The sequence below is a fragment of the Anomaloglossus baeobatrachus genome, chromosome 10, assembly GCF_048569485.1.
Source record: "Anomaloglossus baeobatrachus isolate aAnoBae1 chromosome 10, aAnoBae1.hap1, whole genome shotgun sequence".
In the NCBI taxonomy this organism is placed as follows: Eukaryota; Metazoa; Chordata; class Amphibia; order Anura; family Aromobatidae; genus Anomaloglossus; species Anomaloglossus baeobatrachus.
The window spans coordinates 56,921,012-56,942,825 of NC_134362.1; the positions used below are offsets into that span (position 1 = coordinate 56,921,012).

The following is a 21,814-nucleotide window of genomic DNA, read 5'->3' on the forward strand; positions in this document are numbered from 1 at the left end:
TGGCAGAGTGCAATACCTCTGTTAACTCACAGAAGGATATAATAAGTAAGTAAAGCAATTCCTCCCTTACTTGGAGGGTGTGTGGAATGATCTCTGTTAATAATCACAGAGACAAAGGCAATGTGTGCGAAATGGCACCTACCTAGGTCCGCTCTTCTAGTGGTGCAAAAGAGACGAACAGCAGCGTAAGCCGCACAAAGCTCCTACCTGCGTTCGCTCCACTAGTGTGCGAGGACACGAACCACTAGATATGGCACCTGCCTAGGTCCGCTCTTCTAGTGGTGCAAAAGAGACGAACAGCAGCGTAAGCCGCACAAAGCTCCTACCTCTGTTCGCTCCCCTAGTGTGCGAGGATACGAACAACTGCCAGACGCAGTATAAGGAACGTTACCCTAGCGGCAACGTCCACCTACGAGTAGAATCACAAGGCCCAGCCAGACCATGTGCCTCAGGCACCTGCCTATGTCCGCTCCCCTAAGAGGTAAGGATACGGACAGCAGCCGAAGCTGTAAGGTATAAGAACGCTACCCTGCCGGTAGCGCTCACCTAGCATAGACAGAGGAATGCCTAGAGGAACGCGCACAGAGCGTCTACTCATATGCATGAACCAAGAGGACTGAGCACCATGCGGCGTGTGTCAGGGTCTTATATAGACTCTGTGCCTCATCCAAGATGGAGGACACCAGAGCCAATCCGCTGCCAGAACGACAGGAGTGACGTCATGCTGGCCTATCACCGAGCAAGACGTCACAAGCACATGACCAGCGACCAATCGGCATAGAAGGTGTCAGAGACATGTGACCTCGTGTCAGCGATGATGTCACCCGCACATGTGCAATGGCTCCAAGATTGGACTTAGTCTCCGGCGCTCGCACATGTGCAGTAGCAAGAAATCTGGACTTAGTCTCCAGCGCTCGCACATGTGCAGTAGCAAGAAATCTGGACTTAGTCTCCAGCGCTCGCACATGTGCAGTAGCAAGAAATCTGGACTTAGTCTCCAGCGCTCGCACATGTGCAGTAGCAAGAAATCTGGACATAGTCTCCAGTGCTCGCAGCAACCGTAACAGGTGGGGTCACAATGGAATACTCATAACAGCTAAGGGCTCCATATCTGCCAATTTTTGTGTACATGCAGAAGAAAAATATTATGTAAAAATAGATATTACGGGTTCAGAACAACCACATTTTCCTCCAGGAACGTAAAAAGAATCTAAAAAATAACAACTAATGTATACATGGGTATCATTGATTGTGTAATTATCTGAACTACTAAAATACTGAAATAATCATCCCATCCGATCAGTTAGTAGTATTCGATAAAAAGCTACATAAACTTGGTATCACCATAACCATAGTGAACGGTAGTGCCAAGTTAATGTCATTCTTACCGTGAAGTGACTTTCATAAAAACAAATTCCAAAAAACAGTGATAAATTTTCTTTCCTAGTTTTCCATTACATTATATAGTCAGATGAATGGTATTCTTTAAAACTACAAGTTATCCTGCAGAAAATAATTCCCCTTACAGCTATCTTGATAGAAAAATAAAATAGTTATAGCTTTTAGACAGTAAGGAGGGCAAATTAAAATGCAAAGAGGTAGCTAACTGGGATCACCCATAAATCTGGAGGTGGCCCTGCCAGTGACAATGTAGGAAGGTGCGGACACCGGGCTGTTGGAGCTGTGCACTCTTACGCCAGAAAGAGCCTGTGTATGTGGATTACTTTGGGCGGGGTGTATGGCACTTACTGTTCTCTTCAGGGTGGTATCAATCACCTCGCAGCCGGTCCCAGTCGTAAACACAGTAGTGAAACACTTGACATAAGAGTTTTTTTGGCAACCAAAACTTGAACAGTTTATTTTCCTCCTCACCATTATGACAGACATGGCCTCACTCCTTTGGTTCTGCTGTATTATTCTTTGGGGTACCCTCTGTTGGCCTAGCCCCGCTATCTTGGAACTAGTCCACAGGGTGCCGGGCACCTGTACCTCCTTTCCTCACCGTTGTCACCTATTCTCTCCTCTGACGGCTCTCTAGTCTCTTCAACCCTCTAAGCCCGTTGGGGTGAGCCATAGGCTCTGGACCTTATGAGGATACCTCCAGGTTCGCTGACTGACTCCACTGCATAGCCACGTCCTCCTCACTCGAACCCTCATGCAGAACTGGCACCACACAAGGCCCTTCTCTCTAACTAACTGACTGGACATCTGTCACTCCACCCACCTTGATCTCAGCCCCCTCTGTACCAAGAAGTGTCTAACACTGCTTTATCTGTAAAGGCTACACCTTCAGCTTATCAGGCTAATACATCTCCTCATACGTCATCAATACATTAGCAATATATTACACATTACATAACTATACACTTTGCTTTGGATTCTCGAGTGCTAGGTGGCGGCGGCCGCTACATGGTTCTAGCTCTGCTTCACATTCTCTATAGCATAGGTCCCCAACCTTTCTGACCATGAGAGCCACATTTAGCTCTAAAAGAGGGTCACGAGTGACATTCAGCTCAGGAAAGGTTGCGACCACATCCAGTTACCACCCCCTCACAGTAGTGACACGCATAGAACCCATTATCAGTACAATGACAGCTAAAGCTTTACTGTAATTGTATTACATTTATATTATCATTCAAAGGATACAGGGAAAGATTGTGAAATGCTTTGTTGAAAATGGTTGTAAATTTTCATGGTTGGCAAGTATAGCCTTTACAGAATCCTATAGAAAAAAAAGTATAAGGATATGTCATAGTTGTGTCGTCTGGAGTGGTTTCTCATCTGTTCCCATGACAAATTCACCTAGTGTTTGCTTAGTAAAGCAACCAAATCCCTAAAAGCCGCTTTACACGCAACAACATCGCTAACGAGATGTCGTTGGGGTCATGGAATTCGTGACACACATCTGGCCTTGTTAGCGACGTCGTTGCGTGTGAAACGCACGAACGACCGTTAACGATCAAAATTACTTACCTTATCGTTGATCGTTGACGCGTTGTTCCATTCACAAATATCGTTGCTGTTGCAGGACGCAGGTTGCTCGTTGTTCCTCCAGCAGCACACATCGCTATGTGTGACACCGCAGGAACGAGGAACAACCACGTACCTGCGGCTGCCCATAATGAGGAAGGAAGGAGGTGGGCGGGATGTTCGTTCTGCTCATCTCCGCCCCTCTGCTTCTATTGGCCGCCCGCTTAGTGATGTCGCTGTGACGCCCCACAAACCACCCCCATAGAAAGGAGGCGGTTCGCCGGCCACAGCGACGTCGCTAGGCAGGTAAGTATGTGTGACGGGTGTTAGCGATGTTGTGCGCCACGGGCAGCGATTTGCCCGTGACGCACAACCAACGGGGGCGCGTACGCTCGCTAGCAATATCAATAGCGATATCGCAGCGTGTAAAGTACCCTTTACTCCTAAAATTCAAATATGTAAGTCCCATGAATCTCCACACAGGTCTTTTCAGGTCAAACATTTACCCACCCAGCCTAAAGTCCACCACTGCTTCTGATGTCTAAGCCAGCACTACAAAACCAGCAGAGAACATATCCCCCCTAGTGGAACAGATCTAACGTCCTCAAACACCAATTTCAGATCCAATAGATCATCCAGACCCCCTCCATTCACACTAGACCGACCCTTGCATTTATTACTGTTGGCTTATTCCAGCAGCTACCCAGTGTGGCACTGCAACGAAATGGCATGCAACACTCTTTTTCATTTTATCAGTGCCCCCTTCTCCCCTGAGACTGTTACCTAAGTGGTTGGATGATTGCCACTCAGCTGTACCGCAGAGAATCTTAACATGCTGTTTGAACAACGTGCAAAATAACAGCACTTTATACTTAAAACAGGTTTCTAGAATGCAATAGCAAAGTGAAGATGACTCAGTGATGACTTATAACAAGTATTTTACAGAAATAAAGGGTTGGCAGTATTAAAAGATAATACGGACACAATATAAACAACTTTCAAGAGGCAGCTCGATACAAGATTAATAATATACAAAATGTAAATGCAGTATCTTACACTGAGTTATTAAAGACTTCAATTAACAGGTATAACCCAGCCCCGATCCTTCTGTTTGGGGAATGTCAGTGTCACTACAACTGGTCACCACTTCCTCTTAGGCCTCTTTCACACGTACGTGCCTCCGGTACGTGTTTGTCAGTTTTCTCACGTACCGGAGACACGTACACACGTAGACCTATGTATTCCTATAGTTTTGGACACACGTAAGTATTTTCGCACGGAACGTGTGTCCGTTCCGTACTTACGTGTGTCCGTGTGTTTCTCACGGCAACATGTCCATTTTCTCTCCGGCATCACTGGTGTCACACGGAATGCAAACGTGTCACACGTAATGCAAACGGACCACACGGATGTGTTCCATGTGACACGCATCGGAGAAAAGACATTTGTCTGTGAGGAAAAAAAACCCAAACCTTTACTCACCTTCTCCAGCACTGCTGTCTCTGCCGCTGCTGTAATTTGCTGCCGACCGCCGCTCATTATGCTCATTGAATATTCACTTCACTGCGGCCGGAAGGAGCAGCAACGTGGAGTCGGCAGGACCGGAGACCGTAGATGAGCACCACGGACAGCGACGCCAGGGACAGGTGAGTAGAAAGTTCACGTTCTCCGTGTGTTATCACGGATAACACACGGAGAACACACGTGTGCCATAAAGACTGCTCACCGAGGGCAATACGCACCTTTGACACGTCCATGAAAAATGTGCGTGATTTTCACGGACGTGTAAAAGAGGCCTTAACTAGATGAGACAGTATAATAAGAAATAACACAATAAATCATCACACAGGGACTAAAGGAGCTACAGTACAATTCAGCAAGGTGCAAGTCTAGTTCCAATTAGTAACTTTGGTCAATTAGTACTGTTGTCTGAGCAGGAAGTAACGACCTGGCTCATCCAGCAGTTCTATTTTCTGGAGCTGGTAAACGGCATCTAGTCTTCGGTGCTTGATCTGCCAAGTCTGTTTCTCGGTGTACAGTGTTAGGTGCTTGACTGGCAAAGTCTGGTTCTCGGTTCCTGGTCTTCGCTGCTTGACTGGTCAAGTCTGATTCTTTGTTCCTAGTCATTGGTGCTTAACCAGCAAAGTTTGGTTCTCGGTTTCTGATTTGGATCACTTTCACATAGGGGTGAGCAAATTAAACTGTAAAGTTCAAGGTTCGTACCAGACACCTAGTGTCCGATTCTTGAACCCAAACACGGAACTCCGTGTTCGAGTTCAGAGTTTGGGTGCTGTTCATATGCTACTAAAGTTTTGTTGAAATAGTGGGACATTACACCATTGGATGACGTCGAAATTTTGAGGATTTCTTTTGAACTAATACATTGGTAAATGAGGGAGTGTGGGGGAGTCTTTATTCCCCAACTGAGTTACATCAGAACTTCAACGATTTTTTAAAATTAATACATTGGTGAACAAGGAAGTGTGGGGGAGTCTTTATTCAAATAAACTTTTTTTTCCGTGTGTGTGTATTTTTTTAACTCTACACTAGTAGAGTAAGTAATGGGGGTGTCTGATAGACGCTTCTACATTACTAATCTCTGGGCTTGATGCCGACTGTCACTTCACAGCTGACATCAACCCCAAAAGTATTACTCTGATTGCCAGCACACCAGGGCAATCTAATGGATGATCCACTTCTGGGGTGGCTGCGGACCACTATTTTTATGCTGGGAAGGGCCAAATAAACATGGACCTTCCCAGCCTGATAATAACAGCCCCAGTCAGTCTGCTTTACCTTGGCTGGTTATTAAAAATAGGGGGGATCCCATGTAGTTTTCTTATTTACACCTTTGGATCCCCTTTATTTTTGATAACTAGCCAAGGTAAATCAGAAAACTGAGAGTTGCAGCCCACAGCTGTCTGCTTTAACTGCGATGGTTATCAAAAATAGGGTGGACTCCACGTAATTTTTTTTTTTTAATTTATGCCCTATCCACATTTATTTGCAGGGAAACTGCCTTGCTCTTGCCTTCATTTTGCAGCTCCTAGTCCTTACTATGACAGCTTAATAGCTATTTTACAGCACCAAAGTTCAGGTTCCCATTGACTTATATGGGGTCTGGGGTCAAGTCTGGGTCGCGAACTGAACTTTTAACTAAAGTCCAAACTTCCACGGGTTCGCGCATCCCTACTTTCAAGTGCTTCTACTGCCACAATAGGCGGAATGGCCACAAGCGTTCTGGGTTTTTATATTAAGCAACTGCGTCACAACTGTCACCTGACCTGGTGTCTTCTCCAAATTCTTTACTCAAGGAAAACACTCTTTGTACGTCAGTTCCTGTCTGCAGGATACAACTCTAGATAATGTACGGTGTTGAATGAGTGCATATTTTGTCTGCCACTCCCTTACACATCATAGCAATCACAACGCATCATATACTGAAAGAAACACAATCTTTTGAGCAGTTTCACCGTTAACTTAATGGGCAAACATTTCATGGATACATCCTCATTCCATGATCTGTTAACAGAAGATATAAAGTTCCCCAACCTTACAAGGATATACGGTATTCATACACAACAGATTTGATGAAAAAAAAAAAAACGCAAGATTTTTCCATGGAAATTTCTGCAACAAATCTGCTAAATTTAGATATACCCTAAAATCAGACTATTGAATTAGGAAATCAAGAACAATTCCATTTCAGTAAATGTATTTATATTTTATGAGGGTTTTTTTTACTTACCAATAATTCAGTCATAACTTCTTCATTGTTTTCTGTGTTTTGTGTGCTGCAGAGGCAAAAAAGTAACATTAATGTCCTATATAAATTACAAACTGAAAATAGGTGCTTCAGCAAACATGCCACGTGTGACTTATTTTTAATAAATCCAGTTTTCATAACAGTAAGTTTTTGTTTTAGGATATCTGCCAGTAGGATGAGCCCTCTTGAGCGTATAGGTCATAGAATGCTGAATAAAATGATACTTTGATATCTGCGTTCTGATGTCTTATTCCAGAAAAATCCACATTTTTTTTAATATGTAAATTAACTGGATATAGATGTATCTGAGAATCTGCCTCCACAGATTATTTCAGATATCAGTGTGAGACATGTAATGACTGACTCTTTGCTCTCATGCTGACACACAGCCCTGAAGTGAAATTAGAACTAACAGAGTACAGCCGAGTTACCACTGTAATAAGACAGAGTTCACTTCAGTTGTACTAAATGTGTTTCCTCAGAAAGCAGCAGCTGTGAACTCTGTTGTTTCGTCTGTATCCTCACTTATAAATGACTATGCCTCCCTCCTGGCCAGGAGCTGTGGTATGTGTCGACCATGAACTGGAACAGCTCTGGAATGACAGACATGGTCATTATACAAAAATCCAAAACAAGAAAGCCAGCACATAATTTTAAACTGTATTAATAAAATCAGAGATTTTTGGCAAAAAATTGCAATCTTTTGAGCTACCCCGCCACGTCACGGCAAATCTCATGGGGCAGTTCTACACTAAAGTATTTAATTGTGCTGGTGTGTATGGCCTTGCTGCACATGCTGGCACCTGGACTGCCTTTATTCGCAGTTATCTGTCTTTGCAACATAGGAGCGGTTCTGAGATGTCACAGGTATAGGTGTTGCTTTTATATGGTTCTGCTTATTAAAATATTTAGGAGGCCGTATGGCACAATGGTAAATTATATAATATATAGTAGGACCCCCCTATTGAGATTTGCCGTGACGTGGCAGGGGTGGCTCAAATTATCGATCAATTGTTTGCTAAAAGAAGGGAATTTTGTTTACTTACCGTAAATTCCTTTTCTTCTAGCTCCAATTGGGAGACCCAGACAATTGGGTGTATAGGCTATGCCTCCGGAGGCCACACAAAGTATTACACTTAAAAGTGTAAAGCCCCTCCCCTTCTGCCTATACACCCCCCGTGCATCACGGGCTCCTCAGTTTTGGTGCAAAAGCAAGAAGGAGGAAAAGTTATAAATTGGTTTAAAGTAAATTCAATCCGAAGGAATTTCGGAGAACTGAAACCATTCAACATGAACAACATGTGTACACAAAGAACAACAGCCCGAAGGGAACAGGGGCGGGTGCTGGGTCTCCCAATTGGAGCTAGAAGAAAAGGAATTTACGTAAGTAAACAAAATTCCCTTCTTCTTTGTCGCTCCATTGGGAGACCCAGATAATTGGGACGTCCAAAAGCAGTCCCTGGGTGGGTAAAGTAAAACCTTGTAATAGAGCCGTAAAACGGCCCCTTCCTACAGGTGGGCAACCGCCGCCTGAAGGACTCGCCTACCTAGGCTGGCATCTGCCGAAGCATAGGTATGCACCTGATAGTGTTTCGTGAAAGTGTGCAGGCTCGACCAGGTAGCTGCCTGACACACCTGCTGAGCCGTAGCCTGGTGCCGCAAAGCCCAGGACGCACCCACGGCCCTGGTAGAATGGGCCTTCAGCCCTGAGGGAACCGGAAGCCCAGAAGATCGGTAAGCTTCGAGAATTGGTTCCTTGATCCACCGAGCCAGGGTTGATTTGGAAGCCTGTGACCCTTTACGCTGGCCAGCGACAAGGACAAAGAGTGCATCCGAGCGGCGCAGGGGCGCCGTACGAGAAATGTAGAGTCTGAGTGCTCTCACCAGATCTAACAAGTGCAAATCCCTTTCACATTGGTGAACTGGATGAGGACAAAAAGAGGGTAAGGAGATATCCTGATTGAGATGAAAGGGGGATACCACCTTAGGAAGAAATTCCGGAACCGGACTCAGAACCACCTTGTCCTGGTGAAACACCAGGAAAGGGGCTTTGCATGACAGCGCTGCTAGCTCAGACACTCTCCGAAGTGATGTGACTGCTACTAGGAAGACCACTTTCTGCGAAAGGCGTGAGAGAGAAATATCCTTCATTGGCTCGAAAGGTGGTTTCTGAAGAGCCATCAGCACCCTGTTCAGATCCCAGGGTTCTAACGGCCGCTTGTAAGGAGGGACTATGTGACAAACCCCCTGCAGGAACGTGCGTACCTGTGGAAGTCTGGCTAGGCGCTTCTGAAAAAACACAGAGAGCGCTGAGACTTGTCCCTTAAGGGAGCCGAGCGACAAACCTTTTTCCAATCCGGATTGAAGGAAGGAAAGAAAAGTGGGCAAGGCAAATGGCCAGGGAGAAAAACCCTGATCAGAGCACCAAGATAAGAATATCCTCCACGTCCTGTGGTAGATCTTGGCGGACGTTGGTTTCCTGGCCTGTCTCATAGTGGCAATGACCTCTTGAGATAACCCTGAAGACGCTAGGATCCAGGACTCAATGGCCACACAGTCAGGTTGAGGGCCGCAGAATTCAGATGGAAAAACGGCCCTTGAGACAGCAAGTCTGGTCGGTCTGGTAGTGCCCACGGTTGGCCCACCGTGAGATGCCACAGATCCGGGTACCACGACCTCCTCGGCCAGTCTGGAGCGACGAGGATGGCGCGGCGGCAGTCGGACCTGATCTTGCGTAACGCTCTGGGCAACAGTGCCAGAGGAGGAAACACATAAGGGAGTTGAAACTGCGACCAATCCTGAACTAAGGCGTCTGCCGCCAGAGCTCTGTGATCTTGAGACCGTGCCATGAATGTCGGGACCTTGTTGTTGTGCCGGGACGCCATTAGGTCGAGGTCCGGCATCCCCCAGCGGCAACAGATCTCCTGAAACACGTCCGGGTGAAGGGACCATTCCCCTGCGTCCATGCCCTGGCGACTGAGAAAGTCTGCTTCCCAGTTTTCTACGCCCGGGATGTGAACTGCGGATATGGTGGAGGCTGTGGCTTCCACCCATAGCAGAATCCGCCGGACTTCCTGGAAGGCTTGCCGACTGCGTGTTCCGCCTTGGTGGTTGATGTATGCCACCGCTGTGGAGTTGTCCGACTGAATTCGGATCTGCTTGCCTTCCAGCCACGGCTGGAACGCCTTTAGGGCAAGATACACTGCCCTTATCTCCAGAACATTGATCTGCAAGGAGGACTCTGGCTGAGTCCAAGTACCCTGAGCCCTGTGGTGGAGAAAGACCGCTCCCCACCCTGACAGGCTCGCGTCCGTCGTGACCACCGCCCAGGATGGGGGCAGGAAGGATTTCCCCTTCGACAGAGAAGTGGGAAGAAGCCACCACTGAAGGGAAGCCTTGGCTGCCCGAGAAAGGGAGACGTTCCTGTCGAGGGACGTCGACTTCCTGTCCCATTTGCGGAGAATGTCCCATTGAAGTGGACGCAGATGAAACTGCGCAAAAGGAACTGCCTCCATTGCTGCTACCATCTTCCCTAGGAAGTGCATGAGGCGCCTCAGGGGGTGTGACTGGCCTTGAAGGAGAGATTGCACCCCTGTCTGTAGTGAACGCTGTTTGTCCGGCGGAAGCTTCACTATCGCTGAGAGAGTATGAAACTCCATGCCAAGATATGTCAGTGATTGGGCCGGTGTCAGATTTGACTTTGGAAAATTGATGATCCACCCGAAACTCTGGAGAGTCTCCAGAGCAATGTTCAGGCTGTGTTGGCATGCCACTTGAGAGGGTGCCTTGACAAGCAGATCGTCTAAGTAAGGGATCACCGAGTGTCCCTGAGAGTGCAGAACTGCTACTACTGTTGCCATGACCTTGGTGAAGACCCGTGGGGCTGTCGCCAGCCCGAAAGGCAGAGCTACGAACTGAAGGTGTTCGTCCCCTATGGCGAAACGCAGGAAGCGCTGATGCTCTGGTGCAATCGGTACGTGGAGATAAGCATCTTTGATGTCGATTGATGCCAGGAAATCTCCTTGGGACATTGAGGCGATGACGGAGCGGAGCGATTCCATCCGGAACCGCCTGGTTTTTACGTGTTTGTTGAGCAGTTTTAGGTCCAGAACAGGACGGAAGGATCCGTCCTTTTTCGGCACCACGAACAAGTTGGAGTAAAAACCGTGACCCTGTTGCTGAAAAGGAACAGGGATCACCACTCCTTCTGCCTTCAGAGTGCACACCGCCTGAAGAAGAGCATCGGCTCGCTCGGGGGGCGGAGATGTTCTGAAGAATCGAGTCGGAGGACGAGAGCTGAACTCTATCCTGTAACCGTGAGACAGAATGTCTCTCACCCAACGGTCTTTTACCTGTGGCAGCCAGGCTTCGCAAAAGCCTGCCACCGACCGAGGATGCGGTGTGAGGAGGCCGAAAGTCATGAGGAGGCCGCTTTGGGAGCGGTTCCTCCGGCGGTCTTTTTAGGACGTGACTTAGACCGCCATGAATCGGAGTTCCTCTGATCCTTCTGAGGCCTTTTGGACGAGGAGAATTGAGACCTGCCCGCGGACCGAAAGGACCGAAACCTCGATTGTACCTTCCGTGGTTGAGGTCTGTTTGGTTTGGACTGGGGTAAGGATGAGTCCTTTCCCTTGGATTGTTTAATGATTTCATCCAATCGCTCACCAAACAGGCGGTCGCCAGAAAATGGCAAACCGGTTAAGAACTTTTTGGAAGCAGAGTCTGCCTTCCATTCACGTAGCCACATGGCCCTGCGGACTGCCACCGAATTGGCGGATGCTACCGCCGTACGGCTCGCAGAGTCCAGGACAGCATTAATGGCGTAGGACGCAAACGCCGACGCCTGAGAGGTTAAGGACACCACTTGCGGAGCAGACGTACGTGTGACTGCATTAATCTGCGCATGACAAGCTGAGATAGCTTGGAGTGCCCATACGGCTGCGAATGCTGGAGCAAAAGACGCGCCGATAGCTTCATAGATGGATTTCAACCAGAGCTCCATCTGTCTGTCAGTGGCATCTTTGAGTGAAGCCCCATCTTCCACTGCAACTATGGATCTAGCCGCCAGTCTGGAGACTGGAGGATCCACCTTGGGACACTGAGCCCAGCCCTTGACAACGTCAGGGGGGAAGGGATAACGTGTATCCTTAAGGCGCTTGGAAAAACGCTTATCTGGACAAGCTCGGTGTTTCTGGACTGCCTCTCTGAATCAACAGTGCGACCGTACAGTGTAAATGTATAGCATATAAGCATATATATATATGTACACTTCGGCACTCAGTGGGGCCAGCACCACAGGTGCTGCTTACCGACCGCTCAAAGCGGTTGTGTGATCACCAGATTCCCTGCCTGGGCCTCCCAGAGCCGCCAGAAACGTACTCATTGTACGCTTGGGAAACCTGAAACGGAATTTCTCCTGCTGAGAAGCTGACTCCTCAATTGGAGGAGCTGGGGGAGAAATATCCAACACCTGATTGATGGTCGCTATAAGGTCATTCACTATGGCGTCACCTTCAGGTGTATCTAGGTTGAGAGCGGCCTCAGGATCAGAATCCTGATCTGCTACCTCCGCTTCATCATCCAGAGAGTCCTCCTGCTGAGACCCTGAACAGTGTGATGAAGTCGAGGGAATTTCCCAGCGAGCCCGCTTAGGCGGCCTGGGACTGCGGTCCGTGTCAGAGACCTCACCCTGGGACCTATGGGTCACCCCAGGAGCACTTTGCTGCTCCAACTGAGGGGGGCCTGGGGTCAATGATTCAACAGTGCCCGGGGCCTGAGTCACCGGTCTGGACTGTAAGGCTTCTAGTATCTTAGCAGACCATTTATCCATACTCTCAGACAGTTTGTCAGCAAATACTGCAAACTCCGTCCCTGTCACCTGGACAGTGGTAGCAGGTGGTTCCACCTGGGCCACCAGTAGCAGAGGCTCCGGCTGAGTAAGTGCCACAGGGGCCGAGCATTGCACACAATGAGGGTCGGTGGAACCTGCCGGTAGTATAGCCGCACATGAGGTACAGGTTGCAAAGTAAGCCTGTGCTTTGGCACCCTTGCTTTTTGCGGACGACATGTCTCTCCTCTCCAGCGTCAGAAGTGCTGACAGGAATGGCTGCCGGCGTTCTGTGGGGAGGAGGGGGCCGTGGGCGTGCCCTAGAAAGTGCGGGAATCTGGTGCCCCACTGTGCTGAGTGAGGGGGGAGGAGGATACAAAGTATGCTCCAGCCCTCAGCGCTGACGTCCTGTGCAGCGTCCCGCCCTTCCCCTGACTGGCAGGCCTGGGGGCGGGAATATGCGATACTAGGCCGCAAAAGCCGGGGACTAAAGTTATAAGCGCGGCCGGCAAATAAGCGCGGTCGGCGCGGTAGTCCCCGGCGCACTAACACACCCAGCAGTGCTGCAGTGTGTATGGCACAAGCGCTCCATGCGCGGTCCCCCAAGGGGACACAGAGTACCTCACAGTAGCAGGGCCTTGTCCCTGACGATACCCGGCTCCTGTCCAGCAGATTCCCCAGGGGCTGCGGAGGGAGCACGGTCCCCGTGCCTGGAGACCGATTAGGATCCCACTTCACCCAGAGCCCTTAAGGGATGGGGAAGGAAAACAGCATGTGGCTCCTGCCTATGTACCCGCAATGGGTACCTCAACCTTAACAACACCGCCGACCAGAGTGGGGTGAGAAGGGAGCATGCTGGGGGCCCTGTTATGGGCCCTCTTTTCTTCCATCCGACATAGTCAGCAGCTGCTGCTGACTAAGATGTGGAGCTATGCGTGGATGTCAGCCTCCTTCGCACAAAGCATAAAAACTGAGGAGCCCGTTATGCACGGGGGGTGTATAGGCAGAAGGGGAGGGGCTTTACACTTTTAAGTGTAATACTTTGTGTGGCCTCCGGAGGCAGAAGCTATACACCCAATTGTCTGGGTCTCCCAATGGAGCGACAAAGAAATCTCATTTTGCATTATAGTACAGTAGGAAAGCATTTCTGAATTTTACACTTTTTATTTGTTGCATGCCATTCATAGGCAGTGCTGGCTCCCCCTTCTCTATAATGGCCATTATACAGTATACAGCAATGTCACATTTATAAGATTATCTCAGCACAGGAACAGTTTTTTATTTTAACACATCCAATCATGAAACTTTTTTTTTTCTGCCAAGATCAATTGATAAAAATGTATTCTATTCATGGGACAATCCCTTTAAGCATCATCTTTATTTCGGGACAATTTGTTGTAATCTCAGCTCACTAGTGATTTCGAGTAATCTGTCCCAAATGTAAGAAGATTGGTAAAGCTTATATTATCCTACAACTTACCTAACATTGACACCATATCTGATTTTGAACTTGTACACATTTTTTGCGGTATGGAAAAATCGTGTTTCCGGGACTGGAAAGGAGAATGGCTTTAAGGGCATTTCGCTAGCAATCCTGTAAAAGAAATATGTAAATATACAAATTTTAATGTTTAAAAATTGAAAATTACAATGCAGGATGACATGTAAAAGGACAATTAGACATAATTTTTACACTTGGCGGTAACTGCTAAACCGTTCATACTTATCTTTAAGATTCCTAAATTATAATCATAAGCAAAGCAGGCTGTAAGGTCAGCACTCTTAGAGGTCTCATACACAATAGACAGCTGTCAGCCGAACAATGATTGTTCAGCCGACAACTGTCTCAACCAAATTGCTCCGCTGATCGATCCTACCTTCTCTGTGAAAGAGCCACTGTCAGACTCTTCTGGTTTATATCACCAAGAACAAAAGAATTTGCAGTATGACAATTAATATGCCAGATTCTTATCTCCTATTTGCATTCTGTTGGTGCTGTAGGGTTAAGGATATTTGACTATTTGGTTATCCTTTGAGGCCTTAATCTCAGGCGCAGCTCTTTCTGACCACTCCCCTTTGCTTTAAATAGTCACGTGTCTTAATATCTGATGTTTGCTATAGATTCTCATGACTTAGCTGTCCACTTTCGAAGGAGCCTGTCTCTGGAAGAAGCTGAAGTTTTGTGACAATTGCAGCTGTGGTGTTAGCTGCATTGGAGTTCCTTTGAGTGTTTTTTGTTTGTGTATATTTCCCCTTTCTGTCTTCTTTCACCTGTGTTGAATTATGGTAGTAGTGAGACTAGTGCTCTTACTGGACTTTTCACTAGCCAGGGTGAGTTCATGGCAAATGAGGGCCTAGGCACATGATCGGCGACTGGGGGAAAGAACCCATATAGGGACGTTAAGGAGTGCAGGGATCAGCCTCAGTTGAGTGTAGGAGGTGACCCTGCTCCCCTCTCCCTAAAACCAGGGCCCACCTTTGTTTTGTGTTTCTGGTGCACCCTATTTGTTACAGCACTTGCTGGAGGTTCCCTTATTTCTGGCGGATCCCTGGTAGTCACAGTGTGACACCTATACTCAAACTGTCAGATGAGACCATGGATATCAGCAGTTTTGGCCAACATTGGGACCTTTAGGCTACATTCCACCAATGCCACGATGAGCTTTTGGTGAGTTTTTGATAATACAGAAGTTCTTCACCATTTGTGCAGCATTATGTAAATTATATTACCTGTATTTTGTCAATGCATTTTTCTAATGTGTTTTGGTCACGTTTATGATGATCCAGTTTTTCTCTCTGTTTGGTATCATGCTTTAAAATAAAGCTGCTTTGTTTTTGAAACTTCCTGGTATTTGGCTTTGGCAAAATTTAATTGACATTCTTAGGTGCGGATTACATGAGGTTTTTTTATGCATTTCCTTTGTGGAAACAGACTAAAAATGTATGTGCATTTTTTACCTGTGGATTTTCCACATCTAATGCAAGTCTAGGGGGAAAATCTGCACAGAAAACTGAGCTTATCCGCAATTGGAAATGAAATGCTGCGGATTTGAAAAACGCACCACTAGTCAGTTTATGCACAGTAAGGCTAGGTTCACACTTCCGTTGTTTTGCATCAGTCACAATCCGTCGCCTTGATGAATTACGGTATCCGGCAAAATATTTTGCAGGAATCCAGTTTTTCCCCATAGATTTCTATTAGCGACGGATTGTGACTGTTGGCCTTGCATTGCATCCGCTGTGAACGGATCAGTCGTTTAGTGACTGACCGTCAGGCAGGAGCAACGCTAAATGGAACATTTTTAGCAGCAGCAAAAAAAACAGACTCCGCAGGGGTCCGTCACAATCCGTCACAAGCTATAATGAATGTCTATGGTGCTGGATTCCGTCATAATCCGTCACACGACGGAATCCAGTGCTGGATTCCGTCATGCTCTACTGAGCATGCCCAGCATGTTTGGCACACCCAGTGAGCTGTCCCAAACACAAAAGGATCACGACGGATCCGTCAAAGAACGGATGCACAACAGATGTAAAGGACGGTTGAGTTTTTTCACAGGATTCCTGTGAACGGAATCTTGTGAAATTACACATCCGTTGCGTCAGTTGACATCTCAAAAACGACAGATCCGTCATTGTGTCGCAACAACGGACCTAACAGAAGCAAAACAACGGAAGTGTGAACCTAGCCTAAAAAAGAAGCACAGAGGGCAGGAGATTTCTATAAATCTCATCAACTTTGATGGAATTTTAAGACGTTGCATTTTTGTCACAGTGGAAACATGCAGCGTCAAAAACTCACCAAAAGCTCATCAGTAGAATTACTTTTGTAAGCTATGGCTCTTTTACACATTGTGTCTTTACTTCACTATGGCTTGATTTTGTAGGAAATGGCACACTGCCTTTTGCAGCAGTTTGGTAATAGAAATTAGATAACTCATTGAAGGAAATATGTTATTAATGCCTCTTTTACAGGTATTGATCTAGGTCCGCTACATGGAAACTGATCGGTGGTTGTTTTTAGGCCTGTTGTAGACAATATTATAAAGGGAAAATTTAAAATGTAAGTCTATGGGAGAAAAAAGCCGCAAACCACCCAAAAAAATCTTTAAACCTAAAAATGAAAAAGTACAAAAAAAAAACTTAAAGGGTTTTCTCACAAAGTTAATTTTAAAATTGATTTTAATCCATAGATCTTGAAATAATAATTTCATAATTTCCATAACTGGATGTGTTTAATTTTTTTTTTCCCATGCTAAGATAATCTTATATATGTATCCTGCTATGTGCTGTGTAATGGCCGTGTCTGGGCATACAGGGACATGGTCTGATCATACCACAGTTCCTGGGTTGGGGTGGAAGCAAAAAGAATACAGACATTAGAGCACAGGATCACAACTGATTCTTTCTGTGAGGTAAAGCAATTCACTGCCTGTGTTTTTTTTTTAATGTTTTACCTCAAAGAAAGAATAATTTCTATCCAGTGCAATAGTATTTGTATACTTTTTTGCTTCTTCCCCGACCCAAGAGATGTGGTATGATCAGACCAGGTTCCTGTAGATCAGACACGGCCATTACACAGTACATAGCAAGAAGCACATAAGATTATCTCAGCACACAAACTGTTTTTTTATTTTTTTTAAAGACATCGAATTGTGGATTTATTTCAAGATCTATTGCATAAAATGAGCTTTGTTTGTGGGACAAACCCCTTCAGAAAAACATCTGCTTGAACATGCTTTTAGGAGTTTTTTCCCATTGTTTTTCTTTTTATTGTTTTGAGCTGAACAAAAAAATAGTAGTTGAGAAATTTTAAACATTCTACAAACTAATATATTATTATTTTTTTTTTTTGCACAGGTGTTTATTATTATTCACACTTTTGGTGTATTATTTGGTTCCCAGGCATTGTTTTCCATAGGCAACATCCTCTACGGGTTTTACGGGCGTAGGTTTTTTTTCTCATGTGCTTTCCCATTGGCTTGTCTCTTAAAAAAAATACATTATGCATATGTACGGTATATATAATATGTGTGTGCATAAGAAAGAGAAAATGACTGTAAAAAAATCACATGTTGTTTTCACGGACCAGAAAAACTGTATCCTTTCGATGTCGGGTATAAATGTAGGGAGCCATGGCCATATTATTTACCACCTCCAAAAGCTGCTGTTTAATCATTTAGATGCCACCGTTAATCATTTTGACAATCAATCAAGTCCGATCTCCTAAAACATAAAATTATTCAATCCATAGGCTATTTTCTCACGTTGCTTTTTTTTTCTGCAGGCAAAACCTGCTCTCTTGGCAGTAAATAAGCTGCATATGAAAAGCAAATTTTGATGTATATTTCCTGTTTGTTTTTTAAGATTATATGTATCATTTGTCTACAGTACGTGTATAATAAAGTTACTTAAATTCACCAAAAATGCTGAAAAATCTGATGGTTGCATTTTTTTGCAGCATTTTTGCCCTTTCTCATTGCTTTTTAGGATACGCGCACACGAGCGTATGAGTCGGATGAGTGCAATGCAAAAAAATCTCGCTGTGTACTCAGACCTATGTTATTCAATGAGGGAGAGAAGATTTGGATGAGCAAATGAACAAAAAGTCACAGCATGCTGCGATTGTCAGCGAGAGACGTGTCATTCACACCCATACAAATCTATGGGTTAAGTGAAACATCAGATTGCACTCGGATGACACCGGAGTGCAGTGCGATAATTGCATCAGCTGACAATGGAGGAGATGGGGAGATTAATCCCTCCCTCTCCTCCGCAGCTGTGATTCGATCGCAGGACAGCGGAAGCTGAGGGTGATTAGGATATCACATCCGATGCCACATGATCATGTGAATCTAGCTTTATATTGAAAAAATCAGCAAAAAATGCTGAAAGAAATCACATGCTGCAGTTTTCAAAAACGCAGCAGTTTTCCAATTCAGTCAGGAAAATAAAGCAATCGTATGCATGAGATTTCTGAAATCTCATAGCATTTGCTGGTACTGTAAAAAGCTACTTTTAATTTGCATAAAAGAAAACGCATTAAAAAAGGCTGCAAAAATTGCCATATTTTATTCACATCATCCCCCTTCATTCAAAAACAAAAAAAAAAAAATAAAAACACAATCAAAAATTTGTATATAGACCAAAATTGCACGAATAAAAGCTTGCCATGCAAAAAAAAAATAACTAGGTATTTCATCCTAAGCCTTTTCCCTTTATCAGTACATTATATAGGTAAAAGAAGGGCGTCATTCAAAACTAAAACTCATGCCATAAAATAGAAGCCATCTTGGCTGTCGGTAGGCAAAAAACCCCAGAAATGTCTCTTAGAAGAACTGGAGACAAATATGAAAGTTGGCTCAGTCAGAAAAGGGTATTTGAAGGTCAGAAATTCACTTTTCATTAAGAACCAGATATGACAAAAATGATTTACTTTTTACCTCAGGTCTTTTCTGAGAAGAGACCTGAGTGATAGGAGGAGTTGTAACGAGCAGGATTTTACACAGAGGGGCTGATTGTGACTGAGGTTTTAGTGAGGGAATGGCAGCATGGTAACCAAAAAGATGGAGGCACGGAGTTCAGTCAGTGCTGCTAGTAATATGACAGGGAATGGCTGACTGGAAGGCATGAACTACTATTGGCTCAACTCAGTCATGTGACCACACTGTAGTGGCCCCATTTATAAAAATGTTTTACCCATAGCAACCATCCAGATTTTTGCCTTTTCTTGTTGTGTGAGACTGTAGTAGGTGTTTAAGGCTATTTGCCCACAGGACAATGTACCTGCGGATTTTGCTGCGGAAAACCTGCGGATTTGTCTGGATTTTTTAGATAAATCCGCAGGTTCTAGCAAGTACAGACACTCCCTATGTTATCCTATGGGATTTGGGGAGAGCTGTATCAATGGTGCGCTATGTGTGGCTGCAGAATATGCTGCGGACGTCCCGCAGCCGCACATAACTGCATATCAATTATTCATGCGGAAATATCTGTGGAATTCCCGCTCCTCCACTATGGAGATAGAGGCCGGGACTTCCATAGGTATTTCCGCACTTGTCCCGCAGGTTTACTGCAACAAAAATGCTCGAAACCCGCAGCAGTGGATAGCTGCGGAATACCGGGGAGCAGCTGCCGGAAACCTGTGGACAAACCTGCGGAAAAGTCCGCGGGTACGTTGTCCTGTAGGCACATAGCCTTAGGCCTTGGTCACACATTGTGTATTTGGTCAGTTTTTTACCTCAGTATTTGTAGTCAAAAGCAGGAGTGGGTGATAATACAGAAATGGTGCCCGTGATTCTATTATACTTTTCCTCTGATTGTTCCAATCCTAGTTTTCGCTACAAATACTGAGGTAAAAAACTCAGCAAATACTGAACGTGTGCACGTGGTCTTACATGTCGCAGTTGCATAACTTCAACCCGCAACGTGCCCTGACAGTCTGTACTTGTCAGGGTAGCTGGGAACCATAGCGATCTGTTAATGACTCCCGGCTCAGGCTCCGCTGCGAGCCTGAGCCGTGTAATGCGACTGTGACCCGATACATCCGAGTGTAGTTCAATGTTTTCTCGCACCCATTCACTTGAATGGGTGCGAGTGATACGGCTCTCACAGAAAATCGCAGCATGTTGCGACTTTTCTCGCATCCAGAATCTGGATACGAGAAAAACTGACCAACTGCTGTCCCTCATTGACTAACATTGGTCAGAGTGCAATGCGAGAAAATCTCATCTGTTTTTTACGCTCACACGGAGTTCAGGTGAGAGCACCGGAGATCACCCCAGCATGTCTGCAGCTGTCATAAACTGAACCGCAAGCGAAGGGGAATCAATCACTCGGCGCTCGCGGTACAGTCTCGGCTGCACGCCGGAGCTCAGGTGAGAGCTCCGGAGTGCAATGCAGGTACCTCAATCCAGGCCTGGCATTACTGGAGATTTCTCCGGTAGCCAGTCTGACGCTGTATGGGTTCAACGTCCCTAACAAAAACCACCCGGACAAAATACTACGCTGCCCAAAACGCAATGCAGACAAGACTGATTTGTACCATGGGATATGGCAATGTAATGAAATCCAAAAGTTTTGGAAGTAGGTCCAGTCATTAATTTGGGAAGTTTGGATAATGAGGGTGGAGTTGGAATCGATTTTGTGGCTATTTCACTACAGATAGCAAGAGGAGGGAGAGAGGAGAAACTAAGGCCGCTTTACACGCAACGACGTATCTAACGATATGTTGTCGGGGGTCATGTAATTCGTGACGCACATCTGTCCTCGTTAGCGGCGTCGTTGCGTGTGACACCTACGAGCAACCGCTAACGATCAGAAATACTCACAAAATCGTTGATCGTTGACACGTCGTTCATTTTCTAAATGTCGTTGCTTGTTCAGGACACAGGTTGTTCGTCGTTCCTGAGGCAGCACACATCGCTACGTGTGACACCCTGGGAACGACGAACAACAGCGTACCTGCGTCCTCCGGCAACGAGGTGGGAGTGTCGTTCATGCGGCTGCTGAGCCGTGTATCTAATCCTATCCTGTGTGATATTGTCTGCACGGCGGTGTATCTAATCCTATTTTGTGTGATACTGTCTGCACGGCTGTGTATCTAATCCTATCCTGTGTGATACTGTCTGCACGGCTGTGTATCTAATCCTATCCTGTGTGATACTGTCTGCACGGCTGTGTATCTAATCCTCTCCTGTGTGATACTGTCTGCTGAGCCGTGTATCTAATCCTATCCTGTGTGATACTGTCTGCTGAGCCGTGTATCTAATCGTATCCTGTGTGATACTGTCTCCTGAGCTGTGTATCTAATCCTATCCTGTGTGATACTGTTTGCTGAGCTGTTTATCTAATCCTGTCCTGGGAGATACTGTCTGCTGAGCCAGGTATCTAATCCTGTCCTGGGTGATACTGTCTGCAGAGCTGTGTATCTGATCCTATCCTGTGTGATACTGTTTGCTGAGCTGTGTATCTAATCCTGTCCTGGGTGATACTCCTGCTGTTCTTGGTGACACTTTAGACATTTCTGGTCACCAACAAAATGGCTCTGCACTATGTCCCTGCATGTCATTCTCTGTTATCTGCTGTAAACAGTCAGATTGGGAGGGGGGGAGGCGTGGCATCACACACAGGAGAGCAGACTCTGCCCACTTTACTGCAGCTGTAATGTGAGCTTTTTCTACAGTGGGATTTCTGTAGGATTTCAGAAGCTGCTCCCCCTAGTGTTTAAAATATCAAACTTTTTAATTTTT

General features: G+C 45.9%; 1 protein-coding gene across 1 annotated transcript in view; it reads right to left on the bottom strand.

Moving 5' to 3' along the window:
* The window catches only part of MAJIN (membrane anchored junction protein), a 40,925-nt gene extending 21,884 nt beyond the window's left edge, over nt 1–19,041 (bottom strand). Inside the window, exons 1-4 of the mRNA XM_075325385.1 lie at nt 19,007–19,041; nt 14,044–14,157; nt 6,719–6,764; nt 2,647–2,722 (exon numbers count right to left, since the gene is read on the bottom strand). Of these exons, the coding sequence (XP_075181500.1) occupies nt 2,647–2,722; nt 6,719–6,764; nt 14,044–14,144 (223 nt within the window). The 5' untranslated portion in view covers nt 14,145–14,157; nt 19,007–19,041. The remainder of the gene's footprint in view (nt 1–2,646; nt 2,723–6,718; nt 6,765–14,043; nt 14,158–19,006) is intronic.
* Between the last annotated feature and the right edge of the window lie 2,773 nt (nt 19,042–21,814).